The sequence below is a fragment of the Mobula hypostoma genome, chromosome 2 (genome assembly GCF_963921235.1).
Source record: "Mobula hypostoma chromosome 2, sMobHyp1.1, whole genome shotgun sequence".
Classification (NCBI taxonomy): Eukaryota; Metazoa; Chordata; class Chondrichthyes; order Myliobatiformes; family Myliobatidae; genus Mobula; species Mobula hypostoma.
This window is the reverse complement of record NC_086098.1, coordinates 170,554,692-170,582,348: the sequence shown is the minus strand read 5'-3', so window position 1 is coordinate 170,582,348 and position 27,657 is coordinate 170,554,692. Positions and strand designations below refer to the sequence as shown.

The following is a 27,657-nucleotide window of genomic DNA, read 5'->3' as shown; positions in this document are numbered from 1 at the left end:
TGGACATGGAGAGGATGTTTCCAATAGTAGGAGAGTCTAGGATCTGAGAGCACAGCCTCAAAATAAAGGGACATCTCTTTAGAACAGAGAGGAGGAGGAAATTCTTTAGTCAACAGGTGGTGAATCTGTGGAATTCATTGCCACACAATTGTGGAGGCCAAGTTATTGAGTATATTTAAAGTGGAGGCTGATAGGTTCTTGATGAGTAAGGGCATCAGAGGTTATGGAGGGAGAAGGAAGGAAGGAGAAGATTTGAGAGGGAAATAACTTGGCCATGATTGAATGGTGGAGCAGATTGGATGGGTCAAGTAATCTAATTCTGCTTCGATGTCATATGATAGTGTTTATTTTTTATTCAAGCAAGATTTAACGATTTATCTAAAAGTGAGCTGAAATAAAATTTTTTCTTATTCTGCAGGCTATTTTCATGATTCCAACGAACCCACCACCAACATTCCGGAAACCAGAACTCTGGTCGGATGAGTTTACAGATTTTGTGAAGCAGTGTTTAGTTAAAAACCCAGAGCAAAGAGCTGCTGCTACACAGCTCCTACAGGTACGTGCAAATTGACTGTGACCGCGGCCACTAAAACGTGTAATCTGGGCAATGCATGTTCCACAGGCCACTCAGTACCTGAGGGTTAACTTAACCAGTACTGCAAACATCACGGCCTGAAACATGATACTCAACCAAATCCTGGTGTTGTACTAGTGGAATATGGTAATGCTAACAGGAATTATAATACTTATTGGATACTATTGATGTTACAACAGGAAATATGATGCTGTAAACCTCAGATAACTCCAGCACACTGGTGACATTGATGGTGATGGATTGGCAGATTTTAAAGACTATTGGTTCTTGTTCTATTAGTACTCAACGCTTTTATTTCACTTTTTAGTAGTATAATTTTCTTTTTCCCAGTTAACTCTGAAAAATCAAATCAAGTGAGATTCAAGGGTCCATGAAAAATATGCAAAAATCGTAAAGAACAATGACTAAACATGGAATGAGGGAGAGAGGGGAAACTGTGCTGTTCGTAGGAATGAGGGCACAGTATTACACTTATGAATCAAATAATATTATGGAAGCTTGTTGGTATGCAGGGAAATCTGTAGGTCAGGTGTTTGTAACCCAGGGACAGGGGTGTCCTAGAGGTTTTTGCTAAAGGATTGCTGGGTATAAGCAGGAGCTGCAGGAAGACAAAGTGAAGTTGTATAGGAATATGACTGAAGTATACTGGGTGACAGTAGAGATAAGGGGTGATCTTAGCCAGGACTGGACCCAGTAAGGACATGTACATCATGATCAATTATGATACCAGCTATATATTTTGTTCAGATAGTTTGTCATTTAACTTGGGATATGTTGGAGAGATATGTACCAGCTTACCCCTGCAAAGCTGCATTTGAATTGTATACAAGTCCTTTCTGTTACACTTGCTCAACGTTTTTGTAGAAAAGGAATTCTTTGTTGTGTCTGCTGGATCCAGGAAGAAGAAAACATGGTGTGACTGGTGTGACTAGATGTATAAACATGTAGATTGTACTCACTGTGGTTCTTAACCTAAGGGGCTTGGAATGCCACAGCATCCCCGCAACAGATTATTCACCTCACGTAGTGGTGACTGAAGTTTTATTTTGGAGAGGACAGGACCTGAGTTGAAGTGGAATATGAGGGAGTCAGAGACCACTGGGTTGAAAAGGCTCAATAGTGACATGACACTGGAAGGAGGGGAGAGAGGGAGATGGTTGTCCTCAAGTTGGGGAAGGAGACAGATGGCATTCTCCATGAGGTGAGAGCCGATGTCCTATGAATAGGGAGAGGAGAGAGATGGCATTCTCTCTCCCATGGGGGAGCTGGAGGAGGATAGAGACAAGATTCTCTGTGTGTCGGGAGAGGAGAGAGAGAGAGAGAGGCAGTGGTCTCACTTACGATCCCCACTACCATCTGAGTTGGAGAAGGAAAGATTGGACAGTTTTTGTGCACCAGGAGAAGAGAGGCAGTGGTCTCTCTCTCACACCTTCCCCTCCTCCCACCAACCAGGATGTAGGAGAAGAGAGATGACGGCCCTCTGAATTGGGAGGAAAAGTGCAGGAGAGTCTGTGGGTGTAAGGTCTCTTTATACACTTGGTGCTGTGTGAGAGACTCGCACTACCCACAGGACCGGTCGGTCTGTAGCAGACTGGAAATCAATCCATCCATGCACACTCAGCCAAAGGTTTCCTGAGGTTCTCTGGAAAAGGTCTGGGGTTCTGGGCGCACGTTTTGAGTTGGGGGTGGGATACAGCTGCCAGGATCTGGAGTAGGGAGAGAACAGCGAAAGGGACTCACAGGAAGAGGTCCTGAAGTGGAAGAGCAGGGGTGGGTGGGTGGCTTCGCTTCGGGGGAGAAGACAAACACCTGCAGGCATGGAGGGTGGAGTTGGTGGGAGGTGAGGGATGGAGAAATGCAGGAGAAGAGTACACATGAACAGAGAGAGAGAAACCAAGAAGGGGTGGGAGAAGGAGCTGAGAGGGAGGGGAAATCAAGGAAAAGCAGAAAGAGGCATCCGTCAGGATAGCTGGCACTTGATCTGTGCGCTGTTTTATGTGGTAAATCAAATGACTAGACATTCTGCAGATGCTGGAAATCCAGAGGAACGCACACAAAACACTGGAGGAACAGCAGATCGGGCAGTATCTATGGAGAGGAACAAACAATCAACATTTTGGGTTGAGATCCTTCATCAGGACTGGAAAGGGAGAGGGCAGAAGCCAGAAAAAGAAGGTGATAGGTGAGACCACGTGAGGGGGAAGGTTTGTGGGGCGGGGGGTGGGGGTGAAGTGAGATGGTGGAAGAAGTAAAGGGGTGAAGGAGGAGGAATTTAATAGGTGAGGACAGTGGACAGAAGAAAGGGAAGGAGGGAAACCAGAGGGAGGTGGTGGACAGGTGAGGAGAAGAGAAGGGTAACCAGAGTGGGGAATGGAAAAGTAAAGGAGGAGGGAAGGGAGAAGAAATTACTGGAAGTTAGAGAAATCGATATGCTAACTAGACTGAATATGAGGTGTTGCTTCTCCAACCTGGGTTGAGCCTCATCATGGCAGTAGAGGAAGACCATGGGCAAACATGTTAGAATGGTAACAGGAAAGGAAGGGTGACTGAGAGAGAATTGAATCACACTGGGTGCCAAGGGTTAAGAATGTGGACAAAATTTTGTGCCTGTGTCCATGATCAGAATACATGAGTAAGGATTCTGTCTAGTTCTCTCGGATCTTCATGCCTTTTCTGTCCGGATTGTGAGGTCAGTTGAGAATGCCCCTCCCTCTTTGCACTCCCATTGAAGAGAGGTGGAGTGAAAACAAGTCATCCTTGGTACCCCAGGGACTACCTGAGGAGGAGGAAGGAATGAAAATCACACTCCAGATTTCTGGCTGTTGCTGGAAACAACTGCCAGCGGTTAATTGCATGACCCTTTTGGGATATTGCAAACCAGTGTATGTGCCTTGCCAGACATATGGGTCTTGTCTTGCTGTTGAAAGTTTGCTCTGGTTACATTATGTAGCCAGTGGCTTGAATTCTAATCAAGTACTTGAGGAATCTGATATTACTGAGCAACATTTTGACCTCTAGAAATGAATCATTTGGACTGAAACGAATAGCAACAGATTAGACAAGCTTAACTGCGTTGTTATTGAACAACTTGCAGAAGTGGCCACTCCAGTATCGATCCAAAACAGCATGAAAGCAAATCTGTCTTTGATCTGATCTAACACCCTGTACACTGTCAGAAATAATCGATCTGAACCGGAGAAAAGATGTAGGTTTTTTGATGGTATAAGTTGGTTTTCTTAGTTCTTCAGAAGCAGTTTCTTTAAATGCGTCCTTCTGTATACTTACTGCTGTGGGCTGAACTGCAAAATAAAATAAAAATCATAGTCATAAGGAGATAGTAGTGGTGCGATCACTTGAGTTGAGTATGATCTCCTAAAGCCGGGGATTCTCACCCTGGGGTCCGTGGACCCCTTGCTCAATGGTTTTGGCCCATGGCAGAAAAATGGTTGGGAACGCCTATCCTAAAGGGTTGCATATTGGTGAGTCCTCAGATGGCTCTGGAGACCGATCCAGGATCCACATACAGTATTCTGGAGCAGTGTGGGCAAGAGTAAATAGTGGCTGTGGTTAGTGGTTGGGTCTTTTGGTTGTTCTGTCTCTCCTTTCACAGCGGAGGTCGTTCCATGTAATGCGGCTCCCTCTTGAACAGATAGGTTATTTATAAAGAAAACTAACAGCCAGTCATTACGGACTGCCTGAAGTCTGACCGCCAGTCACACATCGGTATCGGGGCACAGATGATTTTCAGCCCAACGGGCGGCTGCTTGAATTCGATAACATATGAAACTGATCGCACCGCTGGGGCCCTAGACGCGATCGGGGCGGAAACCTGTGTCAACCAACCTTCTGGAGTATTCAAAGACATTTTCAGCTTCTCCCTGTTACAGGCGAAAGTTCCCACTTGCTTCAAAAAGGCAATAATTATACCGGTGCCTAAGAATAATGTGAGCTGCCTTAATGACTATCGCCCTCCAGGTGTATCTATTGAGTGCAATGTCTTCCCAGTTTTTAGGTGTAATGTTGAATTTCTTCAGGCCGATTTTGATGTTATCTTTGAAGTGTTTCCTTTGCCCAGCAGGGGCTCACGGACCTTCCTTCAACTGGCAGTAAAATTCTGCTTGGGGAGACGTGACTTAGGCACCCGGGTGACCTCTCAGAGTTGGTGTTGCTTTATCACAGTGGAGATGCTGTTCACGTTGGCCTTCTCCAGCTGATTCTCAAAATATTTCATTAGGATCTTTGGTGGTATAGTTCCAGGTGGTCCGTGATTCAGCACCATACAGTGATGTAGGAAAGACAGTTGCTCTGTAGACTAAAAGTTTTGTTTGGACCTGTAGGATGCAGTCTTCAAAGACTCTTTTCCTTAATCTAGCATAGGTTTCATTACCACTACTCAGGCAGTGATTGATCTGAGTTGATACAGCACTGACATAGGCAGACTAAGTTCTATGTTTATCAGCCACTGATGTGCACCAGTCTGACATGAATTCCATTCATTTTACATTTCACCCATATTCTGATCAGCTTCTCTCAGATTCTGCCACTTGCCTATGTGCTGGGAGCATTTTACAGTAGCCGACCCACGTGTCTTCAAGATGAGCACCTGAGAGAAACCCACAGGTTAGCAGGGAAAATATGGAAACGCCACATATTCGGCATCACAGGTTAGGAGTGATTGGGTGAAAAAAAGCTTAAAAGATTAACTTTATTTCCCACGTGTCCTTCGAAACGTACAGTGAAATGCTTTTTTTTGGCATCAATATCCAGCACAATCCAAGGATATGCTGGGGGCATCCCACATGTGTCGTCGTGGTTTTGACGCCAACATAGCATACCCACAGCTCACTAACCCTAACCTGCACAACTTTGGAATATGGGATGAAACCGGAGTACCTGGAGGAAACTCGAGTGATCGTGGGTGAGAACTGAGCACTGATCTTTCAGTGGCTAGCGCTGTAAAGTGTTATTGTATCAGAATCAGTTTCTGGTGCAGTGAGACAGTGGCTCAGCTGGCTGTGCTACTCTGCTGCCGAATGCACCTGAACTGGATGGAGAATGTGAGAGGCTTGCCGTAAACCTTCAAACATCACTACATTCTGCTGTCTGGCCACTGGCAACTCTGCTAATAGCAGGATCTGAGTTCAACATGGTTGATGTATCCTTGTGTCAAGATTTCAGATTTACTTCCCGGTAAAAACAGTTTAAGGTCAGGAAAGGCTTCATATCTGCTCAAATATAAAGGCTTCGTATAAAGTGATTTGTAGACTAAAAGATTTTACAGTCACAGTACATGTGATAATAATAAACCAATTACCAGTTACCAGTTTTAAGAGGCCTATCAAATTACTCTGGCTTCTCCAGCAAAAGGACTAACAAGCTGTTCAAAGATTCGGAGTACACTTATTATCAAAGTGTGTACACAGAATACAACTCTGAGATTTGCCTTTCCACAGGCAGCCACAAAACAAAGAAACACCATGAAACCCGTTCAAGAAAACAAACAGCACCCAACGTACGAAAAAAGAACAAATTTCACAAACAACACATAGAATATTAAACATCACACTGAGAGTCCAGCAGTATTCAGTTTAGTTCAGTTTAAGGCCGCACTGCTAGCCGACTGCAGGCTGCACACAGAGCAGTTCTTCACTGAAGTGCCCCAATCTGTATTATTTGCCCCCATCAAACTGCTCAAAACTAGCAAAAAGTAACCAGAATCAAGAAATACCTGCGCCATGAACCTTGAAGTACCCCAAAGCAAGTCCACAGCATCGCCGATCAATCCTTGCAGCATGGAACCCAAGGCTCCTGCACTTTCCTCTGATAGCAGCTAGCGAGAGGAAGAGGAAAACTGGTCAGACGTGGGGAGATGATGCTTAAAAACCCATATGTCCTCTGCTCTTGTCCTCCTCAACTTCAACATCTTTCAACATCTCAGTCAGGAAAAAAAGCAATTGTCAAAACTAGGTCAAAGTCAAACCCAAACCCAAGTTTGTCATTGGCGTAGGTGCAATAAAAAGCTTGCTGACAGCAGCATCATCAACATATACATAGCATTCACAAAAACACGTTAATGATCAACACCCTGTTTTTTTTACTAGAAAACAATTAGATGAAAAAAATGAAGTCTGTTTTAATCCAAAGTGGTCATGGTGTTGCTAAAGTGCCGTGATCAGGGTTTTACTGGTTGGATCAAGAAATGAATGGTTGATGGGAAGTAACTGTTCCTGAAGCTGATGTGGGACTGCGGGTTTCCTCCCGAATGGTAACTGCGAGAAGATGACAAAGCCTGGATGCGGGGAGCTTTGATAATAGATGTTGCCTTTTCAAGGCAACACCTGTAAATACTACCAATGATGGAGAGGGATATATTGGGCTGAGAACACTATTCTCTCCAGCTTCTTGCTTTCCTGTGCATTCAAATTGCTCTACCAGATCACAAAGTAACCAGTTAACTGTATACCTGTAGAAATTTATTACTGTGTTCAGTGATAAGCTTAACCTCTTAAGAAAGTAAAGATGTTGGCGTGCCGTCCTTATGTTGCATCCATGTGCTAGGCCCAGGACATCGATAGAAGAGGAGGTTGTTGGTTTACCAGTTCTTTAGTTACATAAGTCTAGTAGTCATTTTGGATTGAAATGTCAGGCAGCAATACAGGACATGGAGTGTCTGAACAATTCAAGAAAGAGCACTGCTTAATTGGAGTAAGAAATAGCAGAAATGGTCAAATAGTATTGCTCCACCCTCCAGTAATGAAACACATTGCAAAAATTGATGCTCTGAATGATTTACCAATCAAGGACTGGGGGCTGCGTATGAAGGGAAATGATTTTCAGTTCTGGGAGAGATTATTGAGACAGAGGGGTAAGGCTGAGGAAGCAGTGATACAGCACTTTACATTCGAAACCTCCTGTCGCTGGGAGCTGAAATGGGTCAGTTCTCCGTCATCAGATTTCTGATTGTTCCAGGAACATTATCTCACTAATTTTGCTCTCTTTTTGCCCTACTTATTTATGTACATACATATATGTATGCTTGTACTCAGCATATGTATGTACATATATCTGCTACCTATCACACACGAGGTCGCGCTGACTATCCCTAATTAGTCCAAGTCTATCCAAATACACATAACTGGTCCCTTAGAATACCGTCCAATAACTTACCCACTACTGATGTCAGGCTCATCAGCCTATAGTTTCCTGGTTTATTTTTAGAGCCTTAAACAGCGGAGCCACATTGGCTATCGTCCAATCCTGTGGTACCTCACCTGTCGCTAAGGATGATTTAATTATCTCTGCTAGGGCCCCTGTGATTTCTGCACTTGTCTCCCACAAGGTCCAGAGAATACCCTGGGCATTTATCCACCTCAATTTGCCTTATCAAAGTATATATTTTACCATTATCAATGTATATATTTTATATACAACCTTGAGATTCATCTCCTTACAGGCAGCCACAAAACAAAGAAACTCAATTGTACCCATTTTTTAAAAAAAGTGTCAAATACCCAGTGTGCTGAAAAAAAAACGAATTGTGCAAACATTAAAGGTAAGCAATAACATTCAGAACCGAAGTTCACGAAAGTGAGTTCACTGCCAATCCAGGAACCCATTAGATGCAGGCCACAGCCACAGTTCAGCACCGAGATGATTAAACCTTGCAGAACAGCGAGCTGAACCCTAGCCCGTACCTCACCGTCAGGCCGACACCCTGACCTTTTGAATCTGGTCCAGCGCTTAAATCAGCCAAATGTCAGGTCATTCCTTGTTCTTGGACCTGGGCCCCACTCGCTCGATTCGGCCGGTACCTGACTTTTCCAATCTGGCCCGGCGCATAAGTTGGCTAAACAGCTGGTCGTTCCTTCCCCTCGGGACAAGGCCCCACCACCTCGACTCTGTGGCACTTCTCGGGAATGTTGGCAAACAGAAGTTGACACCAGGCCACGAGTGGTATTGAAGATGAGCTAAACGATACTCGGGTACCATTTAATGGTATGGTAGTGTAGTGGCTTGTGTAACATTTTACAGCACCAGTGATTTGGGGTTCAATTCCCACTGTGTCTGCAAGGAGTTTGTACGTTCTCTCCGCGACTGCATGGATTCCTCTAAGTCAGAGGTTCCTAACCTGTTTTATGCCATGGACCCCTAACATTAACCGAGAGGTCTGTGGACCCTAGGTTGGGAACTCCTGCTCTAAGTGCTCTGGCTTCCTCCCATTTCCCAAAATAAACATGGGTTAGCGTTTGTAAGTTGTGGGCACTGGAAGTGTGGTGATATTTGCAGGCTGCACCCAGCATATTCTTTGGTTGATGTCACAAAATATGTTTTCATGTATATGTGACAAAGAAAGCTAATCTTTAAAAAAAAACTTGAAAGGTTGTACGTTTGTGGGTAGATAGTATCGAAGAGTGCTTGCTTTCCAACAATATTCTGATTTTGTATTGAGATCTAATGTGGAACAAAAACATGAATTTGGGCTTTGTTACCTGAGCCGTGTCAACCAATCACACAGCAGATTGATGGATTTTTTTTTTTAGGTATTTCTTTTAAAAATTTTTCATTTTCCTTGTCATTTTTCAGCATCCATTCATTAAAGGTGCCAAACCTGTGTCAATCTTGCGGGACCTGATCAACGACATGATGGAAATTAAACTGAAGCACAAAGAGGCACAGCAGCGAGACATAGATCAGGATGATGACGAGAACTCGGTGGGTCTCTGCTTGCATGTTTCGGTTCGTCTTTCTTGTTCAAGTGCAGCCCTTGGAGGCCACTTTGACTCTGTGCAGCATACTTGCCTCTGGCTTGGGTTGTGTGTCAGGACTTCAGACTGTCACTCTGGAGGCTTGAGTTAGTTGGGTTTGCACCCACAATTAGCAATTACAGAGACAATCTAAGTAGATGTGAATCCTTTAATTGCTACTGATTTAATTTGAATTTGGGTGGGTTGGAGTTTTGTCGTACGGATTAATGTGAGGTATTGCAATTTACATGGAACAGAATATTACAGCACAATACAGGCCCTTCGGCCTATGATGTTCTGTCAAACTTTTAACCTATTCTTAAGTTCAATCCAGCCCTTCCCTCCTACATAGCCCTCCAGTTTTCTATCATCCATGTGCTTATCTAAGAGTCTCTGAAATGTCTTAAGTATCTGACTAAACCACCATCCCTGACAGCGAGTTCCATACACCCACTACTCTTTGCGTTTTTTAAAAAAAACCCTGATATCACCCCTACTTTTTCCTTCAATCACCTTAAATTATGCTCCTTATATTAGTCATTTCCACCTTGGAATAAAAGTCTGGCTGTTCACTCAGTCTATGCCTCTTATCATCTTGTTGCATGTCTATCACTTCACTTCTCATCCTCGTCCACTCCAAAGAGAAAAGCCCGAGCTGGCTCAACCTATCTATCCGGATAATTCTGGGAGATCAAACCTTAGTGCTGGACTTGTACAGTGAGTGGTAGGGCCTGGGGAGTGTTATGGAGCAGAGGGAGCTAGGAGTGCAATTGTATAGTTGACAGAAAGTGGTATCACAGATAGATAGGGCTTCATCAATCCTGGCACTAAATAGAGGAGCTCACCTACCACCCCACCACTTCCATGTCCAGCACATAATTCTCCGGAACTTCCACCTTCTCCAACAGGATCCCACCACCGACCACATCTTTCTCTCCCCCCGCTCCCCACTTTCTGCTTTTTGTAGGGATCGCTCCCTACGCGACTCACTTGGCCATTCATCCCTCCCCACTGATCTCCCTCCTGGCACTTATTCTTGCAAGTGGAAAAAGTGCTATACCTGCCCTACAGCACCTCCCTCACTACCATTCAGGGCCCCAAACAGTCTTTCCAGGTGAGGTGACACTTTGTCTGTGAGTCTGTTGGGGTCATCTACTGTGTCTGGTGCTCCTGGTGTGGCCTGCTGTATATTGGTGAGACCCGACGTAGTTTGGGAGACCACTTTGCTGAGTCCCTACGCTCTGTCCACCAGAAGAAGCAGGACCTACCAGTGGCCACCTATTTTAATTCCACTTCCTATTCCCATATGTCAATCCGTAGCCTCCTCCACTGTTGCAATGAGGTCACGCTCAGGTTGGAGGAACAGCATCTTAACATTCCGTCTGGGTAGCCTCCAACCTGATGGCATGAACATCAACTTCTCGAACTTCCAGTAATGGCCCACCCCCTCTCCTTCACCATTCCCCATCCCCTTTTCCCCCTCTCACCTTATCTTCTTGCATGCCCGTCGCCTCCCTCTGGTGCTCCTCCCCCCTTTTCTTTCTTCCATTGCCTTCTGTCCTCTCCTATCAAAATCCCTCTTCTCCAGCCCTGTATTTCTTTCACCAATCAACTTCCTGGCTCTTTACTTCAACCTCCCCCTCCCGGTTTCACCTATCACCTCGTGTTTCTCTCTTCTCTCCCTCCATCTTTAAAATCTACTCCTCATCTTTTTTTCTCCAGTTCCAAAAGGGTTTCAGCCTGAAATGTCGACTGTACTTTTTTCCTCCAGCGTTTTGTGCGTGTTTATAGGAGTCAGAAGTTATGTTGCAGATATATAGGACGTTGGTGAGGCTGTACTTGGGCGTATTGTTTAGTTTTCGTCACCCTGTTATAGGGAAGATGTTTTTAAACTAGGAAGAGTGCAGAAAAGATTACCAAGATTTTGCCTGGACCTGGGTTACTCAGTCCAGGACTTCATTTGCTGGAACAGGACGTAGAAAGATGACTTGATGGAAATCGATAAAATCATGAGGGGCATGGACAGGTGAAAGCACATCATCTTTTCCCAAGAGGGCATGGGTTTAAAGTCAGAGGCAAGAGATTTAAGAGGGACATCAGGAGTTACTTCTTTATGCAAAGGATGGTGTGTATTTGGAATGAGCTGCCAAAAATAGTAGTTGAGACATTTTAAATTAACAGGTTAACATTTTTAAAGTCACTTGGACGGGTACATTGATGGGAGAGGTTTAGAGGACTTTGGGCCAGTTGTAGCAGATGGGACTAGCCTGCTGGGCTACACAGTCAGTGAGGACAAGGGCTGAGAGTCTGCTTCCAAATTCACTAATCTGATATTCTTTGTCTACCTTCTAAAAGCATACAATGGTTATAGTCTTGTTACACAATTTACATGGGGAGAGTGAGTAACTACAATTTAATTTGGCAAACAGTCTGGGAGCTGAATGCCCTCTTCCTGTTCCAACATAATTATCGCTGACGTACTGTGAAACTTACAATCATCTACCGCTGGCTCTGTTTCAGTTCGATATGGGTAACTGAATCTGCCTATACTCAATCTTCCCATTCTCAATCTGTTGATGATTTTCCAGTTTTGTCGAAGACTTTTTATTATGAATCTCAGTATGTTAAGATCATAGCCATTTATTTCAACTATAAGGAATTTTCTTGGGGAGGCAAAGAGAGTGGGAAATAGAATTTCATCTTTTATGACAGCAGGATGTCTCAAAATACTTTACAGTCAGTGATAGCTCCATTATCATGTAATACGCCTGGGGGCAGCATGGTAGTGTAGTGGTTAGCGTAATGCTATTAAAGCTGTGGTTCTATCTGTAAGAAGCTTGTGCATTCTCCCTGTGACTGCATGGGTTCCCTCTGGGTGCTCTGGTTTCCCCCCACAGTCCGGTTGGTAGGTTAATTGGTCATTGTTAATTGTCTTGTGATTAGGCTGGGGTTAGATTGCTGGGTTGGTGGGCAGTGTGGCTCGTTGGGCCAGAAGGGCCTGTTCTATTGCTGTATCTCTAAATACAAAATAATCATATAACTTGTTTTAGTGTTACTGATTTGAGGGAAAATTCAGGACAGGATTCGATGAAAAACTCACTTATTTCTTCAAAGTTGTGATATCATAAAACTTTTCTATTTTACAATACTTAGTCTGACGGTAAATTTTTAGTTTTATCTCAACCTGTAGTTACCTGCCAAGCAACAGAAATGTTTCTAAATAAATGTCATTACAAGAGCAAGTATATATGCACTGCTTTGTTTTGGCTTGGTAAATGAGACTGATCAAAAAGATATCCAGAACTTGTAGCAATGGTCTCCTAGTTTAGTTATCAGGAGGCTCAGATCTTTTTTTCCCCTTCTTTTTCTTCCCCCACTTTTTTAAGCCATGGCATCAAATGTCCTTCGAATGCCCTGTGGTAGTTCCAGTCGAACGCGGTCATATTGACCCTGGGTCCAGAATGAAGTGCAATCTTCTGCTGAAAAGCAAAGTGACTCCTAGGGACTAGCCAACCTACTGTCACCAGTGCGCCCTGGACTTGGGAAATTTGGAGGGCTGTAGGGAGAGGAGGATTTAAGATGTTGATACTTCATGGAGGTTGGGGAAGCAGAAATATAAAACACAAGACTTTCTGCAAATTTTGGAAATCCAGAGCCACATGCAAGATGCTGGAGGAACTCAGCAAGTTAATCAGCATCTATGGAGAGGAATGAGCACTTGACATATCGGGCCAAGAGCCTTCATCAGAACTCATCGTGACCTGAAATGTCGATTGTTTATTCCCCTCCCTGGATGCTGCCTGACCTGCTGAGTTCCTCCAGCGTTTTGTGTGTGTTTCTCCAGAAATAAAAAATGCTGGAGATTAGAAACTAAATGATAACTTTGAGTACCAGGTTTAGGAGGGGTTACACGAGTTGGGAGGAAAACAGTAACTGCAGAATAAAGTGATACAGTTTCAGAGAGTGCGGTGCAGGCAGACAATAGGTGCAAAGTCATAATGAGGTAGATTATGAGGTTGAGTCCATTATCGTACTAGTGAACCATTTAATAGTCTTAAAACAGCAGGATAGAAACTGATCTTGGTCCTTCTGTAGTTGGGAAGGGAGGGAGGAAAGAACATCCAGGGTTATACCTGTACCTCCACTAGAGGAAATAGTTCATATCCGTTAAGCTATTGAATTAGATCGCCTTTAACTCTGCTCTATTCAAGGTAATGCAGACCCTCTGTGCAAACTGTTCTCACTTTAATTCTTCAGTGTCTGGCGTTGTTCTGCTGGTTGTGTGCTGTATCCCTCCCAAAGGCATCATGCGCTAACATGGTGCTATGTGTTCTCAGAACTGAAGCCATTCACCTGATATGGTCCTACCAAACCTTTAGATTACCCAGATTGTTTCTCTTGAGCATCTGTCACTTTTGACTCTTCTGGTTTGCAGCTTCTTATTGGGTTTGTAATCCTTTTTTTCCATTTAGAAACCAATGTATAGAAAATTTGTGTTACTGAATAGAAATAGACATAAGATGGAGGTGAGGTGTGTGTGTGCTTGAAGTGTCCTTTTTGAGGTTTTGCAAAGAGCTTTGTTTTTAATAGAAAAATTGCATGCTTGTTTCTTTTTTTGAAGACAGGAAACGGCTTAAATCTTTGAATTTTTCTGGTGATTTCTAATCAAAACATGGAACATTTCTAAAGTTCATTTCTTTTTACAGTGGAGGAACTGTTACAGAGCTGTACGCAGCTATTCAACTGTCCGTTTTGGGTGTAGTTGTCTGGTTTGCTTTGGCTACGTGTGTGTGTGATGCGTGTGCATGCACTCTCAGATGCGTATGCGGCATGTTTTTACTCATGTTCACACAAGTGATGACTTTATTATGCGTAGATTTGTGTACTGCTCACATGCATATGGTGTGTTTTTATGTGTGTGCACTTGCGTGCATGTGTGTGCCAGCTCGGCGCAAACAATTTGCGTGTTTTCATGCACTCGCACAATCAAGCTTAACGTTCAGTACTCCCTTACTGGTTATAGACAGTAAATAAAATCCCCAATCTACTCTGCCTCAGGCTTACTATATTTACCCCATCATCCTGATTCAGGTCTTGGCCTGAAATATCAACCAGCCCTTCACTTCCACAGACGCTGCTTGACCCGCCGAGTTTCTCCAGCAATTTGCTTTCTCTCCATCATCCAAAATTATATTTATTTGTTAGAAGACACTCACATTTTACGAACAACTTCTTCCCCTCTGCTGGCAAATTTCTGAGCAGACAATGAACCCACGAACAATACCTAACTTTTTTCACAATTTATTGTAGCTTATAGTATACACTCAGTGGCCATTTCATTAGGTACACCTGTACACCTCTTAATGCAAATCAAGTCAAGTCACTTTTTATTGTCATTTGGACCATAACTGCTGATACAGTACACAGTAAAAACGAGACAATGTTTTTCAGGATCATGGTGCTACATGAACAATACAAAAACTACGCTGAACTACGTAAAACAACACAAAACTACACTAGACTACAGACCTACCCAGGACTGCATAAAGTGCACAAAACAGTGCAGGCATTACAATAAATAATAAACAAGACAATAGGCACAGTAGAGGGCAGTAGGTTGATGTCAGTCCAGGCTCTGGGTATTGAGGAGCCTGAAGGCTTGGGGGAAGAAACTGTTACATAGTCTGGTCGTGAGAGCCCGAATGCTTCGGTGCCTTTTGCCAGATGGCAGGAGGGAGAAGAGTTTGTATGAGGGGTGCGTGGAGTCCTTCATAATGCTGTTTGCTTTACGGATGCAGCGTGTGGTGTAAATGTCTGTAATGGCGGGAAGGGAGCTAATCAGCGAATCATGTGGCAGCAGTTCATTGCATTAAAAAATGCAGATATGGTCAACAGGTTCAGTCCAAACATCAGAATAGTGTAGGAATGTGATTTAAGTGACTTTGACCATGGAATGATTGTTGGTGCCAGATGTGGTGGTTTGAGTATCTCAGAAACTGCTGATCTCCTGGGATTTTCATGCACAACAGTCTCTAGAACAGAGGCTCTGAACCTTCTTCATGCCATCGACCAATGCAAGGGATCCGTGGGCCCCAGTTAGGAACCTCAACTCCAGAGTTTACAGAGAATGGTGTGGAAAAAAAGTATCCAGTGAGCACCAGTTCTGTGAATGAGAACACCTTGTAAATGAGAGAGATCAGAGGAGACTGGGCAGACTGGTTCAAGAGGGTAAAATGAGATTATGGAATAAGATTAGCTACATCAAAACATCCAGTGAAATATCATCTGGAGGCATTGTCTGAACTGATTCAGTGTATTTACTGTATTATTTTTCAAATGTGGATGTTATTTATGTACTTTGACACTGCATAATGTCCTCATCCCTGTTACTGTTTTATGCTATTAACAACAATATTCACTGCTTACTGCCTGTTACACCACTGGCATTTAGGGCAGCAATAAATGTCGGCCATTTCTATCTATTTAGAAGGATTCTTCATTGCTGTTTCCGTAATAATCATTTATTTTGACCAGTCAGGGTTGTTAGCCCTGAGCTGAACCCCAGAACCTGGAGAAATGGTGGTCCACTCTTAGTTTGGCCTCTAACCTTTGACCTCTTTGGCCTGAGTGACCCTACCAAGAGCCAAAGCACGAGGCCCGACTCCAGCCAACATAGTGCCCTGGGTCATTGAGGCACACAAGCCTGCAAATTCTATGACAGGGTTGTGGTCCTCTTGGAGGATTGGTATTAACTATTACATGATAAAAGGCACATTGGCTTTGAACGTTACTGCTCAGTGAGAAACCCTTCAACCATTGACCCCATGCTGATTCTTTGAAAAAAAGTGTATGCATAAAATGGATTGCCAGCCTCTTCTCCTTTTTCTTTAAATTGCTTGTTTAATTCCCTTTTGAAATTTCATTTAATATGCTCCCTCTGCCTTTTCAGTCATTGTGTTCTGGATCAGAGCAACTCTCTGTTAAAACAGTTCCTCTCATTCTGAGTTATTTACCGCTGCTCTGCACCCTCTGGCTACCAAACTCCTGCCAGGAAGAACAGTTTATCCACCTTCAAGATTTGAGCACCTATTAAATCTTCCGTTAACAATATCTTCTGTAAAGCTATCTACTCAGACTTTCTGCATCTCCTCACATCAAGGATCAGTTTTATGGTCCATATATATTTACACGTATTAGGAACTTGCTGTGGTGTATTGGTTTGCCTTACAGGCGCGTTGCTCTGCCTGTACACTCTATATATGAAGATTTTGATGGGAATGGAACTTCATTTGTATTGTACCACCTCTGTGACCCAGTGGGAAACTTCAAATTTGTTTCTCATTGCCAGGAGCCCGTCTGTTCAACAGTTTGTAGTAGCACACACAAAATACTGGAGGAACTCAGCAGGTCGGGCAGCGTCTATGGAAAGGAATAAAGGGCCGATGTTTCAGGCCAAGACCCTTCATCAGGACAGCTTGACCTGCTGAGTTTCTCCAGCATGTTGTGTGTGTTACTCACACACACATTGTGATTTCCAATATCTGTGGAATCTCCAGGTTCAAGGGTATTGTTATCTGACTGTACATACATACTGTACATATTGTTATCTGACTGTACATACAGACTGCATCCACAATACATTTAGCACATACAGCACGTAAAAAACAAAATATTCACTCAAATAAGCTAATAATATATAATTCAGAATGCACATACAGGGTGCAATACAGGTAAACAGTAAACAGCTTGCTGTCCCAGTGATGAGACGTTGGTGGTGGCAGGGTATTCATTAGTCTCGCAGCCTGAGGGAAGAAGCTGTTACCCAGTCTGGCAGTCCTGGTCCTGATGCGGCATTTGCCATTAAGGACCCCTGTCACCCAGGGCATACCCTCTTCTCTTTGCTGCCATCAGGGAGGAGCTACAGGAGCCTGAAGGCACACTTCATGATTCAGAAATAGCTTCTTCCCCTCTGCCATTTTTCTGAATGGACGTTGAACCAATAAACACTACATGACTTTTTTTTCATAAACACTACATCACACACATGCACTTTAATTTAGATTTAAAAATTTTTTAAATTATGTATTGCAATGTACGGCTGCCACATAACAACAAATTTCATGACCTACGCTGGTGATATTAAAGCTGATTCTGATTCCTTCCTGACGGTACTGAGTCTAAGAGAATGTGGGATGGGTGGTAGGGATCCTCCACGATGGTTCTGGCCCTTCATCTGCAGTGCTCCCAGTGAAGGTGACAAACAACGGGGAGGGAAATTATGATTGAATTCGAAGGTCAGAAGGTTGCTGTCCTTCCACTGTTTAATTGTCGTTGAATAATTTTTGCAGGAAGAGGAAGACAGTGATTCGGGCACCATGGTGAGAGCAAGTGCTGACGACACAGGGACCATGAGGGCTGCCAGCACGATGAGTGACGGTGCGCGGACAATGATCGAGCACGAGAGTGCTACTCTAGACTCTCAGATGGGGACCATGGTGATCAACAGTGAAGACAGTGAAGTGGACGGAACGATGAAACGTAAGACAGCAAACTGTTTCTAATTGGGTTTATAGTCTGAATGCTGCTAATTTAAAACCTTATGAATCTTCTGCATCGCCAGAACACTTGCATGCTCTTTTAGAGGCAAAGCAAAATACAGCATGCCTGGGTAGTGGCATGCTACCATAATGGTTAGTGTAACACTTGCCGCTACTGTCTGTAAATGGTTTGAATGTTCTCCCTGTAATCACGTAGCTATACTCTGGGCGCTCCTGTTTCCTCCCACGTTCCAAAGACGGACAGGTTAGTAGGTTAGTTGGCCACATGGGTGTAACCAGATGGCATGAACCCATTGGGCCATCAGGTCCTGTTACCACGCTGTATCTCCAAATAAATAAAATTCAAAGCATGGAAACAAGTCCTTTGCTGAACTGGACCATGACAACCAAGATGCCGATCTCAGCTAGTTTTCCTGTGTTTGGTCCATATTCCTCTAAACCTTACATATCCATATAGCTGTCAAAGAACCTTTTAACTGTTGTCAGTACGCTCGCCTCAACAATTTCCTCTGGCAGCTCATTCCAAAAACTGACCACTCTCTAAAGTGGAAAATATTGCCCCTCATATCCCTTCTAAATCCATCCCTACTCGCCTCTGGTTTTAGACCCCACAACCCTGGAAAAACACCACTGCAAATTCATCATTTTGTATACCTATGTAAGATCAGCCCTTATTCTCTTATGGCCTATGGGAAAAAAAAAGTTTCAATTTCTCTCCGTAATTCAGAATCTTGAGTCCTAGCAACGTCCTCATAAATCTTTTCTGGACTCTTTCTAGCTTAATGGCATCTTTCCCAATCTCAGAGTGACCAAAACTGAATACAGTAGTTGTGTTGCTTGAATTTCCAGCATCTGCAGAATTCCTGTTGTTTACAGTAGTTCAAAAGTGGCCTCACCATATCTTGTCCAACTACTTGTGGACCATAAATTTTTTTTAATTGTATTCCACTATCATGAAACGGTATCAGTTATGGCATGGTGACTGAACTTGAATTCCAGCTTCCTCTTTGGAAACTTGATCACGAAACCTCAATCGACGTGTAGAATTTTAGGACAGTGAGCTTCAAAGGGCTTGGCTCCGCTCTCCTTCAAAAGTATTGTTGTGGCTCTGTGCTCTCAAGTGCAGCCAGGGTTCCTTTAATGCCTTGATGCAGTTAACTTCCTCAGGTGAACATGGACTTATTGTCACATGTTAGCAGGATACAACTCAAGGCCTGCCATCCAGACAGAACATTCCATACATAAGTACATCAAAGTTCAAAGTAAATTTTATTATCAAAGTGCATATATGTCACCATGTCCAACCCTGAGATTCATTTATTGTGGGCATACTGAATAAATCTATGGAATAATAACTATAACAGAATCAATGACTGACCAACTGGGGCGTTCAACCAGAGTACAGAAGATAACACACTGTGCAAGTACAAAAAAGAGGAAATGATAATTAGCAATAAATATTGAGAACATGAGATGAAGTGTCCTTGAAAGTGAGTCCATAGGTTGTGGGAAGATTTCACTGATGGGGTAAGTGAAGTTGAGTGAAGTTATCCCCTTTGCTTCAAGAGCCTGATGGATGAGGGGTGATAACTGTGCCTGAACCTGGTGTGTGAGTCCTGAGGCTCCTGTACCTCCTTCCTGATGGCAGCAGCAAGAAGGGAGGATGAGCTGGGATGGTGGGGGTCCCAGATGATGGATGCAGCTTTCCTGCGATAGTGTTTCATGCATATGTGCTCAGTGGTGGGGAGGGTTTTACTCGTGATGAACGACTGGGCCATATCCACTACTTTCTGTAGGGTTTTCTGTTGAAGGGCGTTGGTGTTTCTATAGCAGGCTGTGATGCAGCCAGTCAGTATACTCTCCACTACACATTGATAGAGGTACAAGGAGATACAAAAGGAAACAGAATAATAATGGAATATAGGTGATTGAGTTAGTGTTAGAGGAAGTGCAGTGCAGGCCAACAGTAATACACAAGGGCCGCAATGGGCTAAAATCATAAATCGAGTTCACCTTTATTGTACAAGATGTTCATTTAAAAGTGGGATTCGAAGCTGTCCTTCAGATTGGACTCATAAGCCACTTGAGAGCCCATAAATAGATCAACAGAACGAAGACCATCATCCTTGACCTCGAGGGATAGCCACGACAACGATATGTTCTCCAGCTTTTATTTCTCCTGCCTGTTGGGAGGGGGGAGAAGAGAGAATGTGTGGGGTGGGAGAACTCCTTTATTATGCTTTCCTCTTTCCTGAGGTACCGAGAAGTGTAGACAGCATCCCTGAAGAGAAGGCTGCGTTCACAACTCTGTAATTACTTGTGCCCTACCAAGCTGTGATGCATTAGGATAGAATGCTATCTATAGTGCATCTGAAAAATTTGCCAAGGGTCGTTGAAGACCTGATAAATTTCCTTAACCTTCTGAGCAGCTTTCTTTGCCACAGTGTCTACATGGCTGCATTAGGTCAACTTTCTGGTGATATATACACCTGGGGCTTGAAGTTTTCAGCCATCTCCCTCTCAGCACCATTGATAAAGACAGGGTGGTGGTGGGAGGTTGGAGTATACTCCTCCCTGTTTCAGTGATCAGCTCTTTTGTCTTGCTGACATTGAGAGATTGTTCTCTTGACACCATGCAACCAAGCTCCCCCTTCCGCACCTGCCTCTCAACTTTGCCCTCTCACCTCGCCCTCCTCAAGAATTCCTTACTTGAAAGATCAATTGCCATTCACAAAACAGGTGTGAAAAGTCAATAAACACACAAAAGTTGCTGGTGAACGCAGCAGGCCAGGCAGCACCTATAGGAAAAGGTACTGTCGACGTGGTGTGTAAAGGGGTGGGTTAGTGGCTGGAGGTGTTGATCAGCCTTACTGTTTGGGAAACGACTGTTTTTGAGTCTGGTGGTCCTGGTGTGGATGCTGTGTAGCCTCCTCCCTGATGGGATAAGACAAACAGTCCATGAGCAGGGTGGTGGGATCCTTCATGTTATCAGTGGCCCTTTTCTGGCAACTTGTAGCCTTGACACAATTTGCACAGTACTTGAGCAATGCCAAACTTTGGACCTGGTCATCTAGAGTGCTGTGCTTTCAAGATGAGAAAAAGAATTCATTCCTAATGCCTTTTGCAGCCTCTGGGCATCCCAGAGCACTTTGCAGTCAAATCTCTGAAGAAAAGATGCTTTGTAGGCAATACAGCAGAAAAGTTCTTACGATGACTGTTTGCTTTGTTTAGGTCACATTAACTAAATTATACTTAGCAGAGTTCTGGGGCTAGTGCTCTGGTTTCTTTCTGTTCTTGTGCCATGAAATTGTAGACACCCATCCAAAAAAGCAGATGAGAAGTAGTTTTCGTATTTACCAGCGCCTCTGACAATGCAGCACTCTTTCAGTGCTGTAGTAATTTTTTTATATATAAATATAAACATGATGGGATCTCTTTGGCTCAGAACAGAAAATATTGCCTTTAGATTCTGGCTTATGAGAATGAGTTAATGTATGAAATGTGGTTTGGTGTGGCCAATCATTTTGTCATCCTAATCTAAGACTAATGAAATTCCACGGTGTATGTTTGGCAACCGATGTTCCCTCCAATTTGTAACAACCAGTGAGCGCAGAAATCTTCTGCTGTGCAATTTTTGCCCCTTTGACAACAACATGTATGCACTGAATTTTATATATAAGAGACATTCATTTTAACAGCTAACAAAACACTGACAGCAAGAATTTTGATCTCCTGTGGGTTTGATCATTTTCACTCTCGTTCATCTACACTCTCACCAAACATACTCAGCAGGGCTGTAGAGGGAAATGAAGGATTTTTTCACTGGAGCTTTTGCACATATCTATATGTGATTTACTTGCTAAATAACACTTTTTAAACTTTTCAAATATCACTTCATTTGCAAATTCTCCAGCAACTTTGCATCGCGACAATACACGCAGATAACACTAGTTTCTGTATTGTACGTCAATATTTCTTGCAGCTGCACATTCCTGACCTCATGAGCTTTCAGTGTAGCAGTTTCTACTGTTTCATTAAGACATTCTGCTTTAAATGAACTAGCAGTTCTTCTGCGTTTCATGCCTTTAGAATTTGACATAGTGAATCAATAATTTCTTCAATAAAAACAGTGTAAATAAGCCATTTCAAAAATCTGCGGACAAATCATCGCAAACTCCACGTTGTCAACACCGTCCGCATTAGAAACCATAAAGGGAAATGTGATTGTGTAATATACTTAACAACGAGGTAGAGGGTGACAGCCTTTTGTGTGCAGTTTAAGTTCCTTTGTGGGCTAGTATTAAAAGATGTGTGTGCTTACACTTGCACATGCCTTAGAGGGGACATTGCTGGCTACTGAAAGTTGACCTTGGCAAACAATTAAAGTTCTCTGATTTCATTGCGTCTCATCTTCACTGGGGCCTTAAATTGTCATTTTTGTCAGAAACTTTGAAGCAGGTGGTCAGGGTAGAACTGACAGTTGCTCGGGAAGACTGGATTGACGAGGGGTTTGAGCATAAGAAAGCCAAGTACCAGGAGCTGGTAGAGCAGGGATGGAGGGCACAGTGAAAGCCCCATAGATATGGGGTGTAGAGGTGTTGCTGGGTGCTCGCTGTGCCAAACCTAGTCTCCTCTCGGCTGCAAAGAAAAGAGCTATCGGGGCCATCACAGAGGTTATGGATGAAGAGGCGTGACCCATGGACCACTGCTGCTGGGACAGAAGCCGGGGCCTGATCAACCCTGGCTGGGTTGCTTTGGCGAGGGTGTCTGATGTTGAAACACCCGATGACCCTAGGTTACATCACTGATGATGTGTCCCAGCGCATCCTAGGATATATCTCAGCACCATAGAGCATAACAGTACAGCACAGGCCCTTTGGCCCACAAAGTCATACTGACCTTTTAACATACTCCAAGACCAATCTAACCCTTCCTTCTGACATAGCCCTCCATTTTTCTATCATCCATGTGCCTATCTTATCTGTTAGTATGGCATGGTAGTCTAGTCCTTAGCACAACGCTTTACAGTGCAGGTGACCTGGGTTCAATTCCTGCCATTGTCTGTAAGGAGTTTGCATGTTCTCCCCATGACCCTGTGGGTCTCCTTCGGGTGCTCCGGTTTCCTCACACCGTCCAAAGACATACCGAGGGTTGGTAGGTTAGTTGATCATTGTAAATTGTCCTGTGATTAGGCAAGGATTAAATTGGGTCAAACGTGGCTCAAAGGGCCAGAAGGGCCTATTCCTATTCAGTAAATAAATAAATCTTCAGGAGTCCTGAAGAAGGGTCTTGGCCTGAAATGTCAACTATCTCCATAGATGTTGCATGACCTGCTGAGTTCCTCCATCATTTTGTGTGTGTTGCTTTGGATTTCCAACATCTGCAGACTTTCTTGTGTTTATTAATAAAACAAAGAGTTTCTTTAATGTTCCCAATTTATCTGCCTCTGCCACCCCCCATACTTGCCACCAATCACCTTAAAATGATGTCCTTGCATATTAGCCAATGCCTCCCTGGGGAAAAAGGCACTGGCTGTGCACTCTACCTGATATATTTATCTGATATTAGTGCAGACAGATCTATAGAGGATTATTTGTGTTCTTTTGTTATCAGATAAATATTTAATGAGTCTCTAAAGTAGTGTTCATCTAATAGGCTGTATTTCACCTTGTTAAATGTCTATTTTATGTTGGAAGTTAGAACTTTTGTAGGTGAAGTTTGATCTTGCTTTCATATTTCTTTAATATGAAAATGAACTGGGAACAAAATTAATAAAACTTTTTAATCAAATAAAATCTCTCAAGGCACTTTATGGGAGTAACTATCAATTGAATTTTAAGTTAACTGAATGATATTTAATATTTTCCTATCCCCACAGAATATAAATGTAGTGACTCATGCCACATAATAATGATTGATGGCAGCAGTCTGGTGCTGCTGCTTATCGCAAGGCGACAGCAAGGTTGGTGGGAGAAAGTTTTGTTAAGATTGTGGGTTAAAAGGTCAGCACAACATCAGAGATGTTCATTGTAAGACCAAGGTGCACAAAGTACTGGAGGAGCTCAGCAGGTGAGGCAGCATCTATGGAAAGGGATAAACAGTCAACATTTCAGGTTATAAGACCATAAGGCATAGGAGCAGAATTAGGCCATTCAGCCTATCGAGTCTGCGGCGCCATTCCATCATGGCCGATTTATAATCCCTCTCAACCTCATTCCCCTGCCTTCTCGTCGTAACCTTTGACACCCTGACTAATGAAGAACCATTCTCGTGGATATTTTGTGAAATTTGTTCTGTATCATCAGTACAGCGCAAGACATAAAAAAGTGACAAAGTTACAATAAATAGTGCAAAAGAGGGACAGTGAGATAGTGTTTATAGGTTTATTGAGCATTCAGGAATCTGATGGCTGAGGGAAAGAAGCTGTTCATAAAATATTGTGTGGATTATCAGGTTCCTGTACCTACTCCCTGATGGTAGTAATGAGAAGAGGGTACGTCCCGCTGATGAGGTTCTTTAATGGATGCTACCTTCTTGAGACAACAGCCACAACAGACGCTGCTCTAACACAGAGTGAAGCTAGACTTTCCAGGCGCAGATCCATGGTCTTGTGAGACTAACAGATGCCACCACATACCTACTCCCTGATGGTAGTAATGAGAAGAGGGTACGTCCCGCTGATGAGGTTCTTTAATGGATGCTTCCTTCTTGAGACAATGCCTTTTGAAGATGTCCTAGATGGTTGAGATGGTTTTGCTCATGATGGAGCTACCTGAGTCTACAACCCTCTGAGCCTCTTTTAATCCTGTGCCTTGGAGCCTCCATATCAGTGATGCATCCGATTACTGTAAACTGTCCCATGATTATAAAGGCATCCGTTAGTCTTGCGAGACCATGAATCTTCACTCTCCAGGGCGCAGGCCTGGGCAAGGTTGTATGGAAGACTGGCAGTTGCCCATGCTGCAAGTCTCCCCTCTCCACGACACCGATGTTGTTCAAGGGAAGGGCAAGGGCCAATACAGCTTGGCACCAGTGTCGTCACAGAGCACTGTGTGATTAAGTGCCTTGCTCAAGGACACAACACGTTCCCTCGGCTGGGGCTCGAACTCAGGACCTTCAGATCGCTAGTCGAATGCCTTAACCACTCGACCACATGCCCACACTGTCCCATGATTAGGTTAGGGTTAAATCGGGATTCACTGGGCAGTGCTGCTCGAAAGGCCAGAAGGATTCTGTGCGGTCTCAATAAATAAATAAATAAATAAATAAATAACACTCAGAGCACAGAGTAGGCAAAGGAATATAGAGAGAAAAAAAGAGTACTGACTTCACTGGAACTAGGAAAAGTTAAGAGAATCAATCAGGTTTATTATCACTGACATATGTTGTGAAATTTGTTTTGTGACAGCAGGACAGTGCAATAAAGAATCTACTGTATTACAATAAGAAATATGTATATAAATAATTAAATGGGTAGTGCAGAATAGAGCAAAACTGGTGAAATAGTGTTCATGGGTTCAGAAATCTGATGGCGGAGTGGAAGAAGCTACTCCTAAAACGTTGGCTGTGTGTCTTCAGATTTGCAAGCAAAAAATAAAATCAGAGAAAATGGGTGATAACAATGGGTAAAATAGTTTAATATTGTCACCTGTACCAAGGTGTAGTGGAAAATTTTGTTTTGCATACTGTTCATACAGATAATAAGGTGAAACATTCAGAATAAAGCATTGCGACAGAGAAAGTGCAGTGCAGGTAATAAGGTGTAAGGTCATAAGGAGGTCAAGAGTCCATCGTGTCATAGTAGAGAACTGCTCCATAGTCTTAAAGCATTGGTATAGAAGTTGTCCTTTTGCCTGGTGGTAGGTGCTTTCAGGAAACAGGATCAGAGGAACTAAATGTGATGATCCCAGATAGGAAAAAATACTGGTGTGAGATCAGGAAGATGGATCCAGAATCTTTTTCAGTAATACTCTTACTTCGGAACTAAGCAAACAACTTTAAATAACTTCCTCCTCTGGTTTTCTTACCTTAGTTTTAAGTTAAGCTAATTACTTTGTCTTTTCATGTGAATTGTGCTCTGATGGTCAAGAAGCCTTTTTAGACCACAAGATGGCAGCAGATGTCATTGCTAAGTTTAAAAGATTTCAACGATCAGCTTAAATATGGTACATTGAAATATACTGCTAGATGTGTTGTTTGCTTCAACAACCAACACAATCCGAGTTGTCGGGGAAGCCTGCACATACTGTATAATTAATTTTATTTACCTCTTGATGCTGACTTTCAAACCTGTTATATGTCAATGCTTCTCCGTTTCCCTCTCTTCATTATCACCTGTTTCATTTGTTGCTTATTTGTCCAGAGTGATGACCTTCACATGCCTTGCATCCAACTTCCCCAGTACATTTCCTCACTGGCCTTCCCAGCCGTATTGTGTACAGTTCATCCAGATCCTGCCCACTAATACAGCGCAGGTACACAGGTTCTTCTGCCGAAACAGCCCATGCTGACCATAGCGCCCACCCAGCTGACCACAAAACATCTTTACAGCTCATCTTCGGTAATTTTTTTATTTGCACAGTTTGTCTTTTGCACGTTGGCTGTCAGTCTTTGTATATGGTGTTTCATCATTTCTACTGTTTTTTATTTATTTTCCTTGTAAAATCCTACAAGAGCACGAATCTCAGGATAGTACTTTCCCACCAGCACAACAGTTGCATAATAACATATTACCTGTACTTGTGCCGATTTGCAAATACTGTATATGGTTCCAACATAATAGCTTGGCACAGACTAGAAGGGCCAAAGGGCCTGTTTCTGTGCTATACTGTTCTATGACTCTATCTGTATTTTATGTGCTGTGATTCAGTTCAATTCCATCAGGAGGGCCTTCTTTATTAATAATATAATTTTTTTTTGTCATGTGGTTCAGTTTCTCCTTGATCCTATTCAAATTCTTCAGCCTTCAAGGCACCTAAGGGCAACCTGCCCTTTGATATTCTGGAAAGCATTTGTGGAGGATGATCCCTGTACCCTAATCACAGAGTTATCCATCATCCTGGCACATGGCTTGGGGCAGTTTTTTTTCGGCCATGGTGTCTCAGTGTCTGTTTAAATTGGGCATCATTTGCAAACTCTGCCATCTCCACCACAACCTCTAGTCTCCCCAACATCGAGGACGTCTTCGAAAGTCTAAAATATGGCATCCATCACTAAGGACCCCCATCAGGATGTGCTCTTTTCTTATTACTACCATCAGGGAAGAGTTACAGGAGCCTGAAGGCATACTTAACATTTTAGGAATTGCTTCTTCCCCTCTACTATCAGATTTCTCAACAGACAATGAACCAGCCCGTAAGCTATTTTTGCTCTCATCTGCTGTCATTATTTAATTTGTACATATGTGTGTGTATTAAATATTGTAATTTAATATATATTTCATGTATTGCATTGTACTGCTGCCGCAAAACAACAAATTTCACAACATATGCCAGTGATATTAAACCTGATTCTGATTCTGATTCCTAAGTGGCAGTTGGATGGAACTCCCTCTTTTGTCTGATTTTAACTCCCAAGTATGAGTGTATATGTATGCGTGTGTGTATCTATCCTATAAAAAGTATTCATCTTCCCTTGGAAGTTTTCATGTTTTACTGAATCACAGTGGATTTAATTTGGCTTTCTTTGACACCGATAAATGGAAAAAGACGCTTTTGTGTCAAAGTGAAAATAGATCTCTTCAAAGTGGACATGAAATAAT

The 27,657-nt window shown here is 43.1% G+C and overlaps 1 protein-coding gene across 2 annotated transcripts in view; it reads left to right on the top strand.

The window, feature by feature from the left end:
* The window catches only part of LOC134342665 (serine/threonine-protein kinase 3/4), a 226,417-nt gene that overhangs the window by 64,018 nt on the left and 134,742 nt on the right, over window positions 1-27,657 (top strand). For both annotated transcript variants that reach the window (XM_063041055.1, XM_063041056.1), the window contains exons 7-9: window positions 419-556; window positions 9,179-9,307; window positions 17,688-17,877. In XM_063041055.1, coding sequence (XP_062897125.1) covers window positions 419-556; window positions 9,179-9,307; window positions 17,688-17,877 — 457 coding nt within the window. The remainder of the gene's footprint in view (window positions 1-418; window positions 557-9,178; window positions 9,308-17,687; window positions 17,878-27,657) is intronic.